This window comes from Dipodomys merriami, unplaced genomic scaffold (assembly GCF_024711535.1).
Source record: "Dipodomys merriami isolate MVZ:Mamm:240054 unplaced genomic scaffold, mDipMer1.0.p SCAF_14, whole genome shotgun sequence".
In the NCBI taxonomy this organism is placed as follows: Eukaryota; Metazoa; Chordata; class Mammalia; order Rodentia; family Heteromyidae; genus Dipodomys; species Dipodomys merriami.
Window position 1 is genome coordinate 11,173,731 of NW_027202715.1, and position 13,545 is coordinate 11,187,275.

The 13,545-nt window shown below is 48.2% G+C and overlaps 1 protein-coding gene across 3 annotated transcripts; it reads left to right on the forward strand.

The window, feature by feature from the left end:
* The first annotated feature begins 1,141 nt into the window (after positions 1 to 1,141).
* Rgr (retinal G protein coupled receptor) lies at positions 1,142 to 10,147 on the forward strand. Of its 3 annotated transcripts, none has more exons than XM_070020376.1 (7): positions 1,142 to 1,220; positions 2,825 to 2,981; positions 4,296 to 4,444; positions 4,729 to 4,882; positions 6,211 to 6,328; positions 9,438 to 9,551; positions 10,016 to 10,147. In XM_070020376.1, the coding sequence occupies exons 1-7, from the start codon at positions 1,142 to 1,144 to the stop codon at positions 10,145 to 10,147; spliced, it is 903 nt and encodes a 300-aa protein (XP_069876477.1). The 3 variants fall into 3 exon arrangements, with proteins under 3 accessions (XP_069876477.1, XP_069876478.1, XP_069876479.1); XM_070020377.1 differs by having other exon boundaries at positions 4,323 to 4,444; XM_070020378.1 differs by lacking the exon at positions 9,438 to 9,551 and having other exon boundaries at positions 4,323 to 4,444.
* Positions 10,148 to 13,545: the final 3,398 nt, after the last annotated feature.

The following is a 13,545-nucleotide window of genomic DNA, read 5'->3' on the forward strand; positions in this document are numbered from 1 at the left end:
CGAGGACACTTAAAAAGACTTTGATGTCAGTATAACATGTGGAGGAGATGGGGACAAACAAGTCGTTTAAGGATTCAGGTGGACCTGTTGCAACAATGAGAAGTACAAAATGTCATGTCAAAACCAGCTTTACAATGTCGGTGTGGGGGGGGGGGAGGGGGGTATGATTGGGTGGGGGGGAGGGGGGAGGCTGGGAAGGGAGGTGAAGGGTAAACAAAGGAGGAGGCTGCAATGCTTGGTAAGAAATGTATGCATTATCCTGCCCATGTAATTGTAACCTCTCTGTACAGTATGTTTTCAAATAAAATAAAATAAAATTAAAAAAAAAAAAGACAGTAGACCTTTGGTTCCAAGCCAATGTCTTTGGATATTTTTTTAAATGCTTGTAGAGTGAAAAAGCATGATGTGAGACAGGAAATGAAGGCTTGCAATATACATCCATGATGTGTTCTAACCAAAACTTAGTTAGATAGGACAGAGCATAAATAAAAGATGCTCTTAAATTTCAAAAGAGGAAATTGAGAAGACCGAGTTGTCCCACTGTAGAGCATGAAGCTAGTCACTGGTCAGTTCCAGACAGGAATCCTGGGCTTCAGCTGAGGTTCTCTTTCTATGATAGTAGGTAATACCCCAAACCTCATCCTTTCCCCAGTTCCTTCCAGCACATCTATGTGATCCTGTGAGCACATGCGTGTGCATGTGCGTGTGCACGCGCACACACACACACACACACACACACACACACACACACACACCACTTCTACCCAGTCCTCTTGAACAGCTGCCACTCCAATCCCTCCTTCTACTCCCCTCCTTGGTTATGCAATAATACTTTTCCAATTCAGCTCTCAGCCACATGCCATTTGGATCCTCAGACTTTAATCCTGCCTAGTGGGGCTTAAATGAATGAGACAGGGCTCTATTTTAGCTTCACAAAGGCCACACTGTCTGACTGGTGAATGGGTTCCTTTGGCTTGGGCCAAAAGGATGATTTAGAGGAGGGGAGGCAAAAGAAGGCATTAAAACCCTTATTTCATGATAATCTGCATGTGCCAGCATGTGGAATGTTCTTTAAAAAGGATGGGTCTGATTTTGGAAAGCCAGAGCAGAGCAGGACCACTGAGAGAGAGGAAGACCACTGATGGCAGCATCCGGGGACCTGCCAGCTGGCTTTGGGGAGCTTGAGGTGCGGACTGTGGCCACCATGCTGCTGGTAGAAGGTGAGCCAGGCAGAGTGTTGGGTGGAACAGGGGTCCAGTGGGTTCTCAGAGCTCAGACCATAGCATTGGCCAGAGAAGCACCCCAAATCAGCTGTGATGTTATGTCATCTTAACACCCTCTTCTGGTATTTGGACCCAAGGAATCTTAGGCTCTCCTTTGGGAGATGTACCACACTGGATAGGATTCAAGAGAACAAATCCAGACACACGTAAGGGAGGCAGAGACTTGGAGGATGTATCCAGGAGTCAGCCAAGAACTCACACTCAAACTTTTCTTGTCACTCTAACCAGGAGAAAATATAATTTACTCCTGGGAAATTGTGCTAAGAATCCCATAAAAGATCAGGCCTTCAGAAGGCTCTGAAGGCAGACAGCTCTGTCACTTGCTTTCTAGGTGAGTAGAAAACCAAGACACTTCAGCTCTTCTAACTCCATAGTCTTGATATTGCAAGTAGATAGTTATGGGGGTTAAGAGAGATCATTTGTGTAAAACTCTAGATCTGAGAATCATGGTTCAAAGCCAGCCTGGCAGAAAAGCCAGTGAGGCCCTTCGCTACAAATAACTACCTAAAAGCCAGAAGTAGAGCTGTGGCTCAGATGTTTAAGTGATAGCCTTGAGCATAAAAGCTCTGGGACAGCGCCAAGGCACTGAGTTCAAGCCTCAGGACCAGCAGAAAAAAAGCTCTCTTGATGGATGAAGCTGTCATTCAGAAAGCTCAAAGAACATTCCTGTCCTTTGAGGTATTACTGTCCTACGGTGAGGGATCAGGCTAAAATTCAAGTTCACCTTGCCATTTGGGGCCCTGGACAGCTTCCAGCTCTAACTTGAATCATCTCCCAGGCTCTCTCCACAGCCTCCAGAGAAGGCATTTTGGAATCTAAAACACCTGAGACAGAGCCGTAGCTCTGCCACTTACCAACTGTGTATGTAGGGCATGTTAGTGAGAGTCTTTAAGCTTTAGTTTCCCAACTGTACATGGAGAGGAGACGGTCAAAGAGAAGACTGAATGAGCCGGACACCTGTGCTTATGCCTGCAATAACTAACTACTTAGGATGCTAAGGTCAAATGGTTGCAATTTGAAGCTAGCCCAGGCAGGAAAGTCTGTGGAAGTCTTATCTCCAGTTCACCAGCCAAATTTCTTCCTCCTGCCTCCCCTCTTTAAGTCATCCTCTTGAGTTATGATTCAAGTGATAGAGTGTAAATTTTGAGCAAAAAAAAGCCAAGGGAGAGATTGAGGCCTTGAGATCAAGCCCCCAGTACTAGCATATACACATGTGCGGGCACGCGCGCGCGCACACACACACACACACACACACACACACACACACACACACACAGACTGCATAAGCTGATCTTTGTCACATGCACTTATCAGGGCTGCCATACTTGCTTAGTGCTCATATTACCTTGTGCTCCTCACAGCAGGAGGCCAGCCATGGAGCAGAGCATTCAGCACTTCAGTAGTAGTTGAAGAACTGCACCTAGAGAGTTGCTGGGTGTGAAGTGGGTGAAGACTGCTGAAGCTCCACCCACCCCAGACCCTGGTTGGGACCCTAAGTGACTCACAGCAGCCCAGATGCCAGTCCCTACCCTTCCTTTCAGCTCTCTCTGGTCTCAGCCTCAATGGTCTGACCATCTTCTCTTTCTGCAAGACCCGGGAGCTGCGGACTCCCAACCACCTGCTGGTGCTGAGCTTGGCCGTGGCAGACAGTGGGATCAGCCTGAATGCCCTGATCGCCGCCATCTCCAGCCTCTTACGGTACTAGCCAGCTCCCTGGTCCACAGACTCTGGGGCCCTGCCTGAGGCGTGACTTTGGGGTCTTGGGAAGCCAGGCCAGAATGTTTCTACCTATAGAAAATGAACCAATTGCAGAGGGTTGGGCAGGCTGAACTAGACTAAATCTGAATTCCAGATGATCCCTGAAGAACCATAGCCAATATCGAGACATGGGGGTTGCTCAAACCTGAAAGATGTAACAAGCTCTAAAGATTAAGAGCATGAACTCTCTAACAGGGTGGCCTCATTGAATCCTTCTAGCTTCCTCTTTCTGGCTCTTGGCTATTTCTTTTACTTTTATTTTCTTGCTTTTCTGTGTGTGTGTGTGTGTGTGTGTGTGTGTGTGTGTGTGTGTGTGTGTGTGTGTGTGCGTGTGTGTGAATGCACCTGAGCATACCCATCCATACTAGGGCTTGAACACAAGGCCTGGACACTGTCCCTAAGGTTGATGCTCTACCACTTGAATCACAGCTACACTTCTGGCTTTGTGGAGGTTAATTAGATGAGCCTTATGGACTTTGCTGCCCAGGCTGAGTTCCTCAAATCTCAGCCTCCTGAGTTGTTAGGGTTACAGGCATGAACCATCAGTGGCTGATGATGTCCCTCACCTACTTTAGGAATTGAATATTATTATCTTGTTCATATGGGTGGCTGGAAGTATTGATTTAACGACTTACAAATAACTTGAAACAATGCTACCTAAGTAGCCCTAAATAAGTATTTGTGAGAGCAAACAGGATTTGGACTGGAGTCTCTTGTCTCCTTACATGCAAGCTAAGGTATTCCCACACAGCTTAGAGAAGGTATTTCTAGATTCTTTTCTTAAGCTGACTGAGCATTTCACATCTGGGTAGGTCACTGTAAGTGAAGGCTGATCTCATCCGGATGTGAAGGCTCTGTGGGGTCTAAAGCAGTGGACTTACATTTGGCCGACGGGTCTGAGGGATGAGAGGCTTGGGGTCTTTCCTCTAACTTTGCCTTTATCTATGTGTGTGATGGGGGCTCAGTGCCTTTTCCTCTCTGAACATCCTTCCTCCCCCTGCAGAATGAAGGCTGAACAGTTAAAAACCTCTGGCCTTGCAGAGACCTTTCGTCCAGCCTGATGCATGACTTACACTAGGATCTACCCCTCCAGCTAGATGAGTTAAGCTCTAAAGGCCCTGCTTCCCTTCCTGGAAAAAGTAGATGACAATACCCTCTTTGTAGAAGCAGGAACAGCATGCAGGAACCTACCAAACTGCAGCTGGGCGGGTGTGGGAACGGGGGGGGGGGGGGGGGCAGGGGAGGGCTGGAGAGATCATCTGGGCCCAATGTCTCCAACAGGCACTGGCCGTATGGTTTGGAGGGCTGCCAGGCTCACGGATTCCAGGGCTTCGTCACGGCATTGGCCAGCATCAGCGGCAGCGCAGCCATTGCCTGGGGACGCTATCATCATCACTGCACCCGTATGTCTTGTCCCCACCCCACCCCACCCCCAATGAAGGCATAGCTCAAGCTTTGGGTGTGGGGAGGATAAGAGGCAAGGTGGGGGTGGTCATGAATAAATTCTCAGTGCCTTCCCACAGGTGATTGGGGGGCGGGGGAGAGGATACACTCGTTCCAGGAAAGGAGAGAGGATGGGAGAGCATGATAGAGGCCTGTGTCCAAGCAAAGTTGTTGTTGTTGTTTTTCACTTGGTCAAAGTATCTTCCCTGCATAAACTCTGCTTCCTCCTTTCTCGTCTGTGCAGGCAGCCTGCTGGGGTGGGACACAGCCATTTCCCTGGTGATCTTCGTGTGGCTGTCCTCTGCCTTCTGGGCAGCTTTGCCCCTGCTAGGCTGGGGTCACTATAACTATGAGCCTTTGGGGACCTGCTGCACCTTGGACTACTCCAGGGGTGACAGGTGAGAGGGGAGGAGTTGCTTGCAGGCCCCTTGACCTTGAGTTTCTGGGACAAGGATGTCTGAAAAATCCATTAGCTCTTTCTTGGTCAGCCCTGCCTCTTCCCCATGGCTATCACCTGAGAGTCCAGGCTCATTTTGGGTACCTTCAATTATTTCTTCAGAGGCACACTAGATAGTCTCCTTGTCATCCAGAGACACACACACTCTCTCTCTCTCTCTCTCTCTGTGTCTCTGTCTCTGTCTCTCTCTCTGTGTCTCTGTCTCTGTCTCTGTCTCTCTCTGTGTGTCTCTGTCTGTGTCTCTGTCTGTGTCTCTGTCTGTGTCTCTCTGTCTCTGTCTCTCTGTCTCTCTCTGTCTCTCTGTCTCTGTCTCTCTCTGTGTGTCTCTGTCTCTCTGTGTGTGTCTGTATCTCTGTCTGTGTCTCTCTCTCTGTCTCTCTGTCTCTCTGTCTCTCACACACACACACACACACATACACACACACACACATCAATGGTGGGACTTGAACTCAGGATCTAGGTGCTGTCCCTGAGCTCTTTTGCTCAAGGCTAAGGCTCTATCACTTTGAACCACAGCTCTACTTCCAGCTTTTAGGTTTTTAAGTGGAAATAAAGATCTCATGGACTTTCTTGCCTGGGCTGGTTTTGAACTGAGATTCTCAGATCTCAACTTCCTGAGTAGCCAGGATTACAGGTGTGAGCCTCTGGCACTGGCTCCAGAGGCTCTTTTCAAATCCTTGCCCCTAGAACACTCCATGAATGTTTCTTCCTCTTGGTTCCACTGATATCATTTGGTGAATACATCTCCTGAACTAAGTTCTGCCATTCTCCATGTTGGAATAACAATTTTAAGTTGAAGGCCAACCACTTGAACTTGAAGGAGCTTCTTCCTTATCTCAGCAATCTAATTCCCAAAGGCAAGTTCTAAGAAAACTTTTTTGTCAGTTGTGGGGCTTGAACTCTGGGCCTAGGAGCTGTCCCTCAGCTCTTCAGCTCAAGGCTAGTGCTCTACCACTTGAGCCACAGCGCCACTTCTGGTTTTCTGGTGGTTTATTGGAGATAAGAGTCTCACAGACTTTCCTGCCCAGGCTGGCTTTGAGCCATGATCCTCAGATCTCAGCCTCCTGAGTGGCTAGGATTACAGGTGTGAGCCACTGGTGCCCGGCTTGAGAAAACTTCTTGAAGAGATCGGCTGGGGCCAGGAGCGACCACACTCTGTGTGCTTGTCCAATGGAGGCTGGTCTCCACACCTGTCTGTGGAGTGCAGAGGCTGGTAGGCCTGGGAGGGCAGGTGAGCACTGACCTTGTTCCTCAACCTCCTACCTGTAGAAACTTCACCAGCTTCCTCTTCACCATGGCCTTCTTCAACTTCCTAGTGCCCCTGTTCATCACACTCACCTCCTACCAGCTCATGAAGCAGAAATTCGCAAGGAGTGGCCGTCTCCAGGTAAAGAGCAGCTCCTAAAGCAGCAGAAATCTCTTGCTTCCTCCCAGGGAACATGCACGCTGTGATGGGTGTCAATCAAGGTTTCTTTTCTTTTTCCTTTGTGCCAGTCCTGAGGCTTGAATGCTGGGACCCAGGCACTGTTTCTTAGCTGTCTACCACTTGAGCCACAGCTCCACTTCCAGCATTTTGCCTGTTAATTAAGATTCTCACAGGCTTTCCTGCCCAGGCTAGCTTTGAATCTCAGCCCTCAGATCTTAGCCTTCTGAGTAGCTAAGATTATAGGCCTAACCCACTGGCATCCTGCCTCTTTAGCTTTATATTCAAGGCTAGCACTCTACTGCTTGAGCCACAGCTCTACTTTTGTTTTTTTTTGTTTTTTTGTTTTTGTTTTTTTGGTAGTTAATTGGAGATAAGAATTTCACAGTCCTTCCTGCCTGGGTTGGCTTCAAGCCACAATCCTCAGATCTCAGCCTCCTGGGTAGAATTACAGACCTGAGCCACCAATGCCTGGCAGTACTCAGAGTTTTTGTATTTGCAATCATGAAGAGAAATTTCAGCTTCCATAGAGCATGGAATGTGAAAGGTGAAAGGTCACTCTCCCTCCTCACCAAGTTCCGGGAAGAAGGGCTGGGATGGTTGGGAGTGATGCATACCCTTCAACCCCAGGAGCCAGGGCTTCCTGCCAGATTCCCCCCATGCCCTCACACTCAACACTTCACAAGGATTTGAGGCTTAGCACAAAATTACAGACCCTTTAAATAACACGTCAGTTGCTTTCAGATGTTTGATTTAATCACAGTCACAGGCTGTTACAACATAAAAATCATACCTACAAGCATATTTGTCCAAGAAAAACAATGCTTCAAAACAAAGTCTTCTGGAATATTTCCACATTTCTGTATTCATATTCCCTTGCCACTTTTAACTCTGTTACCTGGGCAATTTAGCAAATAAGTCATAGCAGACAGAATATTTGGGGGGTATTTTTAAGACAGGTATTCAATATTACTTCATGCACATTGTTATTTCCTCTTGGTGACCACTGTCTGAGAAAGCAAAGCTTTGCTTGCCCTATTTTACAAATTGGGTTGAGACAAAGGGAGGTTAGCTAAGCAATTTGCCAAAAGTCACACACCTGGTAATAGCAGACATGGATCCAAATCTTCTCTGGGACTCCACCACCATAGTACTCATAGAGCATTAAAAAGCACACTCTCCTGCCAGGTGTTCATACTTCACACCTTCAGTCCTTGCTACTCAGGAAGATGAGATTCTGAGGATCATGGTTTGAAGTTAACCTGAAGCAGACAAATCTGAGAGTTCTTATTTCTAATTAACTAGCAAAATGCCAGAAGTGGAGGCCTTGTGGGGGGGGAGGGGAAGTGGGGGAGGCGGGACTGAGCAAGAATGCTAGGTTCTGAGTTCAACCATAGTTCCCACACCAAAATACTTTTTTGTGTGGCAGCCAGGTGCCGGTAATCCTAGCTACTCAGGAGGCTGAGATCTGAGGATCAAGATTCAAAGCCAGCCAGGGCAGAGTCCGTGAGATTCTTATCTCCAAGTAACCACCAGAAAACTGGAAGTGGTGCTGTGGCTCAATTGGTAGAGTGCTCGCCTTAGGCTGAAGAGCTGAAGGACAGTGCCCAGGTCCAGAGTTCAAGCCCCACAACAGAAAAAAAAATTGTGGTTGCCTAGTAGTCCCTTCATGTCATTCTTTATTCATAGCTATCACCAATTATAAACAGCAGTATGTTATCCAGTTTCATTACGAAGACCCTTAATCTGCTTCCTCGTTATTTTTAAAATTTCTGTGCATTGGGAATGGACTGTGTAGATGGAGCTCAGCAGGAGATGCACATGCCTGTGAAGTCACAGAAATACACGGACTGCACTGGGGCCAGGATCCCAGCTCCCAGCTCCCAGCTCCCAGGCCTAGCCATACCCTGTACTCTGCTCCCCCCAAGTCTTGTCTGCATACACAAAGCCACATTTTTCTGAAGTTCGGTCAGCCAGGAACTAAGGCTGGCACCATTCTTTCCTGTTACCTCTGTTCACTTAAGCCATCAGCGATATCCCAACAGCTGAGGCACAGATGGCCTTGGAGAGATCTGAGCAGGCACCCACTGAGGTACAGATTCTTCTCCAGCCTCAGCTTCTCCCAAGTAGTCTCTTAGAGTTGATCCTCCCCCTACTTCTGCCTTTATTTTTTCTCCAGAAGAAGGGACAACTCAAAAGAAAACTATATCCCCTGGCTGGCCACTGGTAGCTCACACCTGTAACCCTAGCTACTCAGAAGACTGATATCTGAGGATATTGAGGTGTGAAGCAAGCTCAGGCAAAAGAAAAACAAAAAAACAACAATATTCCATGAGACTCTTATCTTCAGTGAAGCAGCAAAGAGCCAGAAGTGCAGGTGAGGCTCAAGCAATAGAGTACTTTGAGGGGAAAATCCAGAAAAGAGAATGAGACCCTGAATTCAAGCCCCAGGACTGCACACAAAAAAATGTGGCATTGATATCGGTATGTTACATCAACATTTTACTATGTAAGACTTCTGGAGCAAGCACATAACAAATCCACCCTGAAATTAGAGTTCAACATTGCCGCCCCCTTGTGGCCCTAGGTAGAACTTGAGCATCCACCATGCTCCAGGTGGGACCTGCTCCCTAGTTGAATCTGATGCCCTGGAAATCCATTGAGCTCTGACAGGTCGCTGTCACCAGGTGTCTGCTGCCACTAATGATGAGCTTGTTCTGTGCCCAGAGACCCTTTTGCACACACACAGTCACAGGGCCCTGAATACTGTTAAAGAGGAAAGATCCCCAGTATCCAATCCCACCAGTAGCCCTTGCCTCCAAGCAAGCCAGGTGTTCATAGGCTCTTTTTGAACAAAGCAACTGAACTCAAGTACACTTAAAAAGCAGGCCTTGGGTCACATGGTATTCCAAAGCAGAGAAACCCATAAAAGTCCTTCGGTCTTCTGCTGGTTCAAAATCTTCCTGAAGCCTTGCCCCTGCTGCTCAGAGCTGGTAAGTACAGACCTAGTCTCCCTCTCAAGACTGCAGACAGCTGGGGTGAAATGATGCCTCCGATGCCTGTTTCTCTCCAGGTGAACACCACTCTGCCAACCAGGACACTGCTGTTGGGCTGGGGTCCCTATGCCCTCCTGTATTTTTATGCAGCCATCATGGATGTGAACTCCATCTCCCCCAAGCTGCAGATGGTACAGATACTTGTAGATACATCCAGGGTCCAAAGCTAGAAGGCTCTCCATTTTGGCATCTCTCTGACTCACCTTCTGGCCCCACCCCCACTCTCATTCCCTTCTCCCCCCACACTCCTTTTTAGAAGAGATAATGGGTGGAGAATTGGCCCCTCAGCATTCTCTGCTCACTGAGCGGAGCGATGGGTCAGGCAGACAGGATGAATGAGTTGATGCTACAGTCATGAGGGGCTGAGATTGGCGTGGATGGGAGCATGGGTGGATGGACTGGGTTTCCGCGGGACTTCATGAGCCCTACACATCTGCCAGCTACTCAGGAGAGGCCCAGAGGCTTCAGAATCAGGACTCCGTGATGGGCAGCCTGGGGTGGGGGTGGGGGAGTGGAGCAGGGAGTCACCTGGTGGGGATGAGGAAGAAGAGGAAAAACCCTGAAATGTCTTTCCTGGCCTTTTCTGCCACCCCAGGTGCCCGCCCTTATCGCCAAAATGGTGCCCACAGTCAATGCTATCAATTATGCTCTGTGCAATGAGCTGCTCTGCGGGGGATTCAGCCTGGGTCTCTTGCCCCAGAAGGGCAAGCAGGACCGCACCCAGTGAGGCTCTCCCTGGGCCTGCTCAGAACCAGATCCACCTTCTGACACCCTGGGGCGAGTTCCCACAACAAGATGCTGCTGTCCTGGAGTCTGGCCCAGCAGTCCCAGAAGCCAAGCCTCAGCCACTCATCTACCAGTAATAAGGAACTGGCTGAGTGTGGCCCAAGGCTAGATCCAGGAACAAAGAGACACTAAGCTCCGCAGAAGTCTTGGAAGAGTCACGGTCTCCAAGCTGAGCTAACCCGAATGTGACAAGCAATATGAATATGGACTTACTAGGTTTCTGCGCGCATCGCAAATGCTCATTAAAACAGCTATCCATGTAAACTGTGGCACTGTCCTCCCAGTGATTCAGTCTTAGAAAGGAGACAGATCCCTGATGGGAGGGGCTTCTGGTGGGAGCTTGTCCCAAGACACTGCATATTAAACTGAAGTGGTGCCAGTGGCTGACCCCAACCCATTCATCCCTGGGTTTTCCTATGCCTCCCACAGGGCACTTCTGGTGTGGCAGATGCAGAGTTTTAGGTGAGGAGGCTACACAGGAAGTCTTATGATGGAGGAGCAGCTGGGCCAGGCCCCATGGGGGCAAGAAGAAAAGAAGGCCCATCCTGTGGAACTTATGGAATGGAGGGTGGTCATTCCAATGAGATCTAGGGTCGTTAGACAAATGCAGAAAACCAGGCTACCTATACCCACCTCTCCAGAAGCTTGCACAAAACAAGCCAGTCCTATCACTTTGCAAAGCCAGGAGGAGGGGAGCAAAGGCTGCCTTTCCAAAGCACTGTTTCCAAAATCATGGCCACGGTGTTGCGGAGATGAGATGCCCCTCAGCCACACTCCCATGCCCGCGTAAGAGGTTTTGTCTTGGGCCTTGGAGCAAGGGCAGGGTAGAGAGATCTCTGCACCTGAGCCACTTAAGAGCTGGGCTCTTAATCAAGCTGAGTGGTGGCCAGGAAAAATGATGGGGTCCACATTGACCATCCTGACTCTGCTCTCGGCAACTCATCCATCCCCAGAATGTCTTTGTTAGGGACTTCCCTCATCCTCAGACACCTCCTCCTATGGAAGGAGATGAGGAGAGATGGTCAGAAGCGACAGGGGGATGAGTTTTGTCAGAGCAAAGAAGGGTTGGAAGAGAAGGAGCCTGAAGACCCACACCAAGGGTGTCTGGTGTCAGCTTTGTCCGTGAGCCATTCCCCAGGGTGCAAGAGAAGGAAAACAGACCAAACAGATTAACATCCTTCCCTGGGGTTCAGAGGAGAGAAAGGAAGGGAGATTTACCATCATGCCTGATTCCCCAGGTTTGACAGATGCTTCCAGGCTTCCGGCTTTAGAGCTTCTTGGAGAGGAAGAGAGGCTCTGGTACTGAGCCTCTCAGGCCACAGACTCTGGCCTGGGTTGACAAGAAGTGGGAAGGGCCAAAGCAGCTGCTCATGGGCGTGACCAGGGCTTTTCAATCTGGAAGCTTCGATTGTACCTATACCTCCCCAATCTTACTCATGGAATAACTCTATGCATCCTCACAACCTCTGAGTTTTCTGCTCATATCCCAAAGCACTGTCAGGATTGCAAGTTCTCATGGCAGGCAGAGCTCTGCACTGTCCCTTCCCACCAACCTCCAGCAGCCCAACCTTGACCCTGAAGACAAGGTCAAGGTAAGCTCAGCTCACCAAGAAGATGGCTGCGTCCCACCCGAGATTCACCTCCCCACAGGTCCTTTGCATACTCCTGACTGAGTGCTCACCCACGGCTAGCACTCAACCAGGACCTGACCCAAGTTAGACTGGCAGACTTAGGACCTCTTCAGATTTGCTTTGCTCTGCTCCCCCGCACCCAGGGCAGATTCATGGCCCTCCGATTCTGCTGATTTTCTACAAATAAGCAGGTTTTCCAGGCTGGGTGCTGGTGGCTCACACCTGTAATCCTAGCAACTCAGGAGGCTGAGATCTGAGGATCACAGTTCAAAGCTGGTCTGGAAAGTCCATGAGACTCTTATCTCCAATGAACCACCAAAATTCTGGAAGTGGAGTTGTGGTTCAAGTGACAGCGTGACAGCCTGGGTCAAAAACATAAAATCCTACTGGCTTGGAATTCAAAGTAGAAATTGTGGTACAACTGAGTACAAGTATGAGCAATCGGACATAGTAACTAAGATGATAAAGATAATCCAGAACTTTCTTTTAGAATCTCTTCAAGTCCTTACCACAGAAATAAATTGTATTCCCTCATTCCAGATGTATGAAATATGTACTCATCCTCAGCTTTAGGTGCCTCACTTAGTTGTATGACTCAACTCACAATTAAGGTGGGCTTTCTTCCTTAATATCCTTCCCCTTTCATCCCTGTTCTGGGTGAGTGTTGTACTGGGGCTTAGACTCAGGGCCTATTGCTCTCGCTTGGCCTTTTTGCTCATGACTATCACTCTACCACTGAGCCACATCTCTACTTCCAGCTTTTTGCTTGTTAGTTGGAAATAACTCTCTCAGACTTTTCTGTCTGGGCTGCCTTCAATCTGTGATCATCAGAGCTCAGCTTCATGAATAGCTGGGATTATAGGCATGAGGCACCTGCTCCCAGCCTTTGGTTATTTTTTTTAATGCCTAGGACTTAACCTACCATTATTTTTCAGAACAATTTCTTCCTTAAGTGAAACCCACCTGGGAAAAAGCCTCACACATCCCCTGTCCTAGCATGCTCAGAACCCTGCTTCTGCTATCCCTTAGGTGGGGTTAGTGGGCTTAGAAAAAAACTGATGGATGGAAGGAAGGAAGGAAGGAAAAAGGAAGGAACAAAGAAAATAGTAGAGTAATATCCTCTACCCCAGCCACCTCATCTGATTGTTCTGGGAAAGATGTCTCTGCCTTGCCAAATGGAGTTGGATTACAGTCACAAACTAATAGATTGTTTTCAAAGTAAAGGACTGGCTCATCACCAAGACTTCCACTGAGATAATTTTCCTGGAGAGACAAGATGTCTGTATACAACTGATTAGCAATTAGAAATTGCCTACACTCTATCATCAATCCATCTATCTATCTATCTGTCTATCTACCTATATATATGTATATGCATATATATATATATATATCACTCATTAAAGGTAAAGGGAATTCTGAAAATTTCCCTTGTATTTAAAAAAAGTTTAATCATAAGAAAGTCCTAATTCAGGGCTGGGTAGGTGGCTCAGTGGTAGAGCACTTGCCTTGCATGCATGAGGCCCTGGGTTCGATTCCTCAGCACCACATAAGCAAAAAGAAAAAACCCAGAAGTGGCACTGTGGCTCAAGTGGTAGAGTACTAGCCTTGAGCTGAAGAGCTGAGGGACAGTGCCCAGGCCCAGAGTTCAGGCCCCACTGCTGGACCCAAAAAAAAAAAGAGAAATAAAGTCCTAATTTATTTTTTG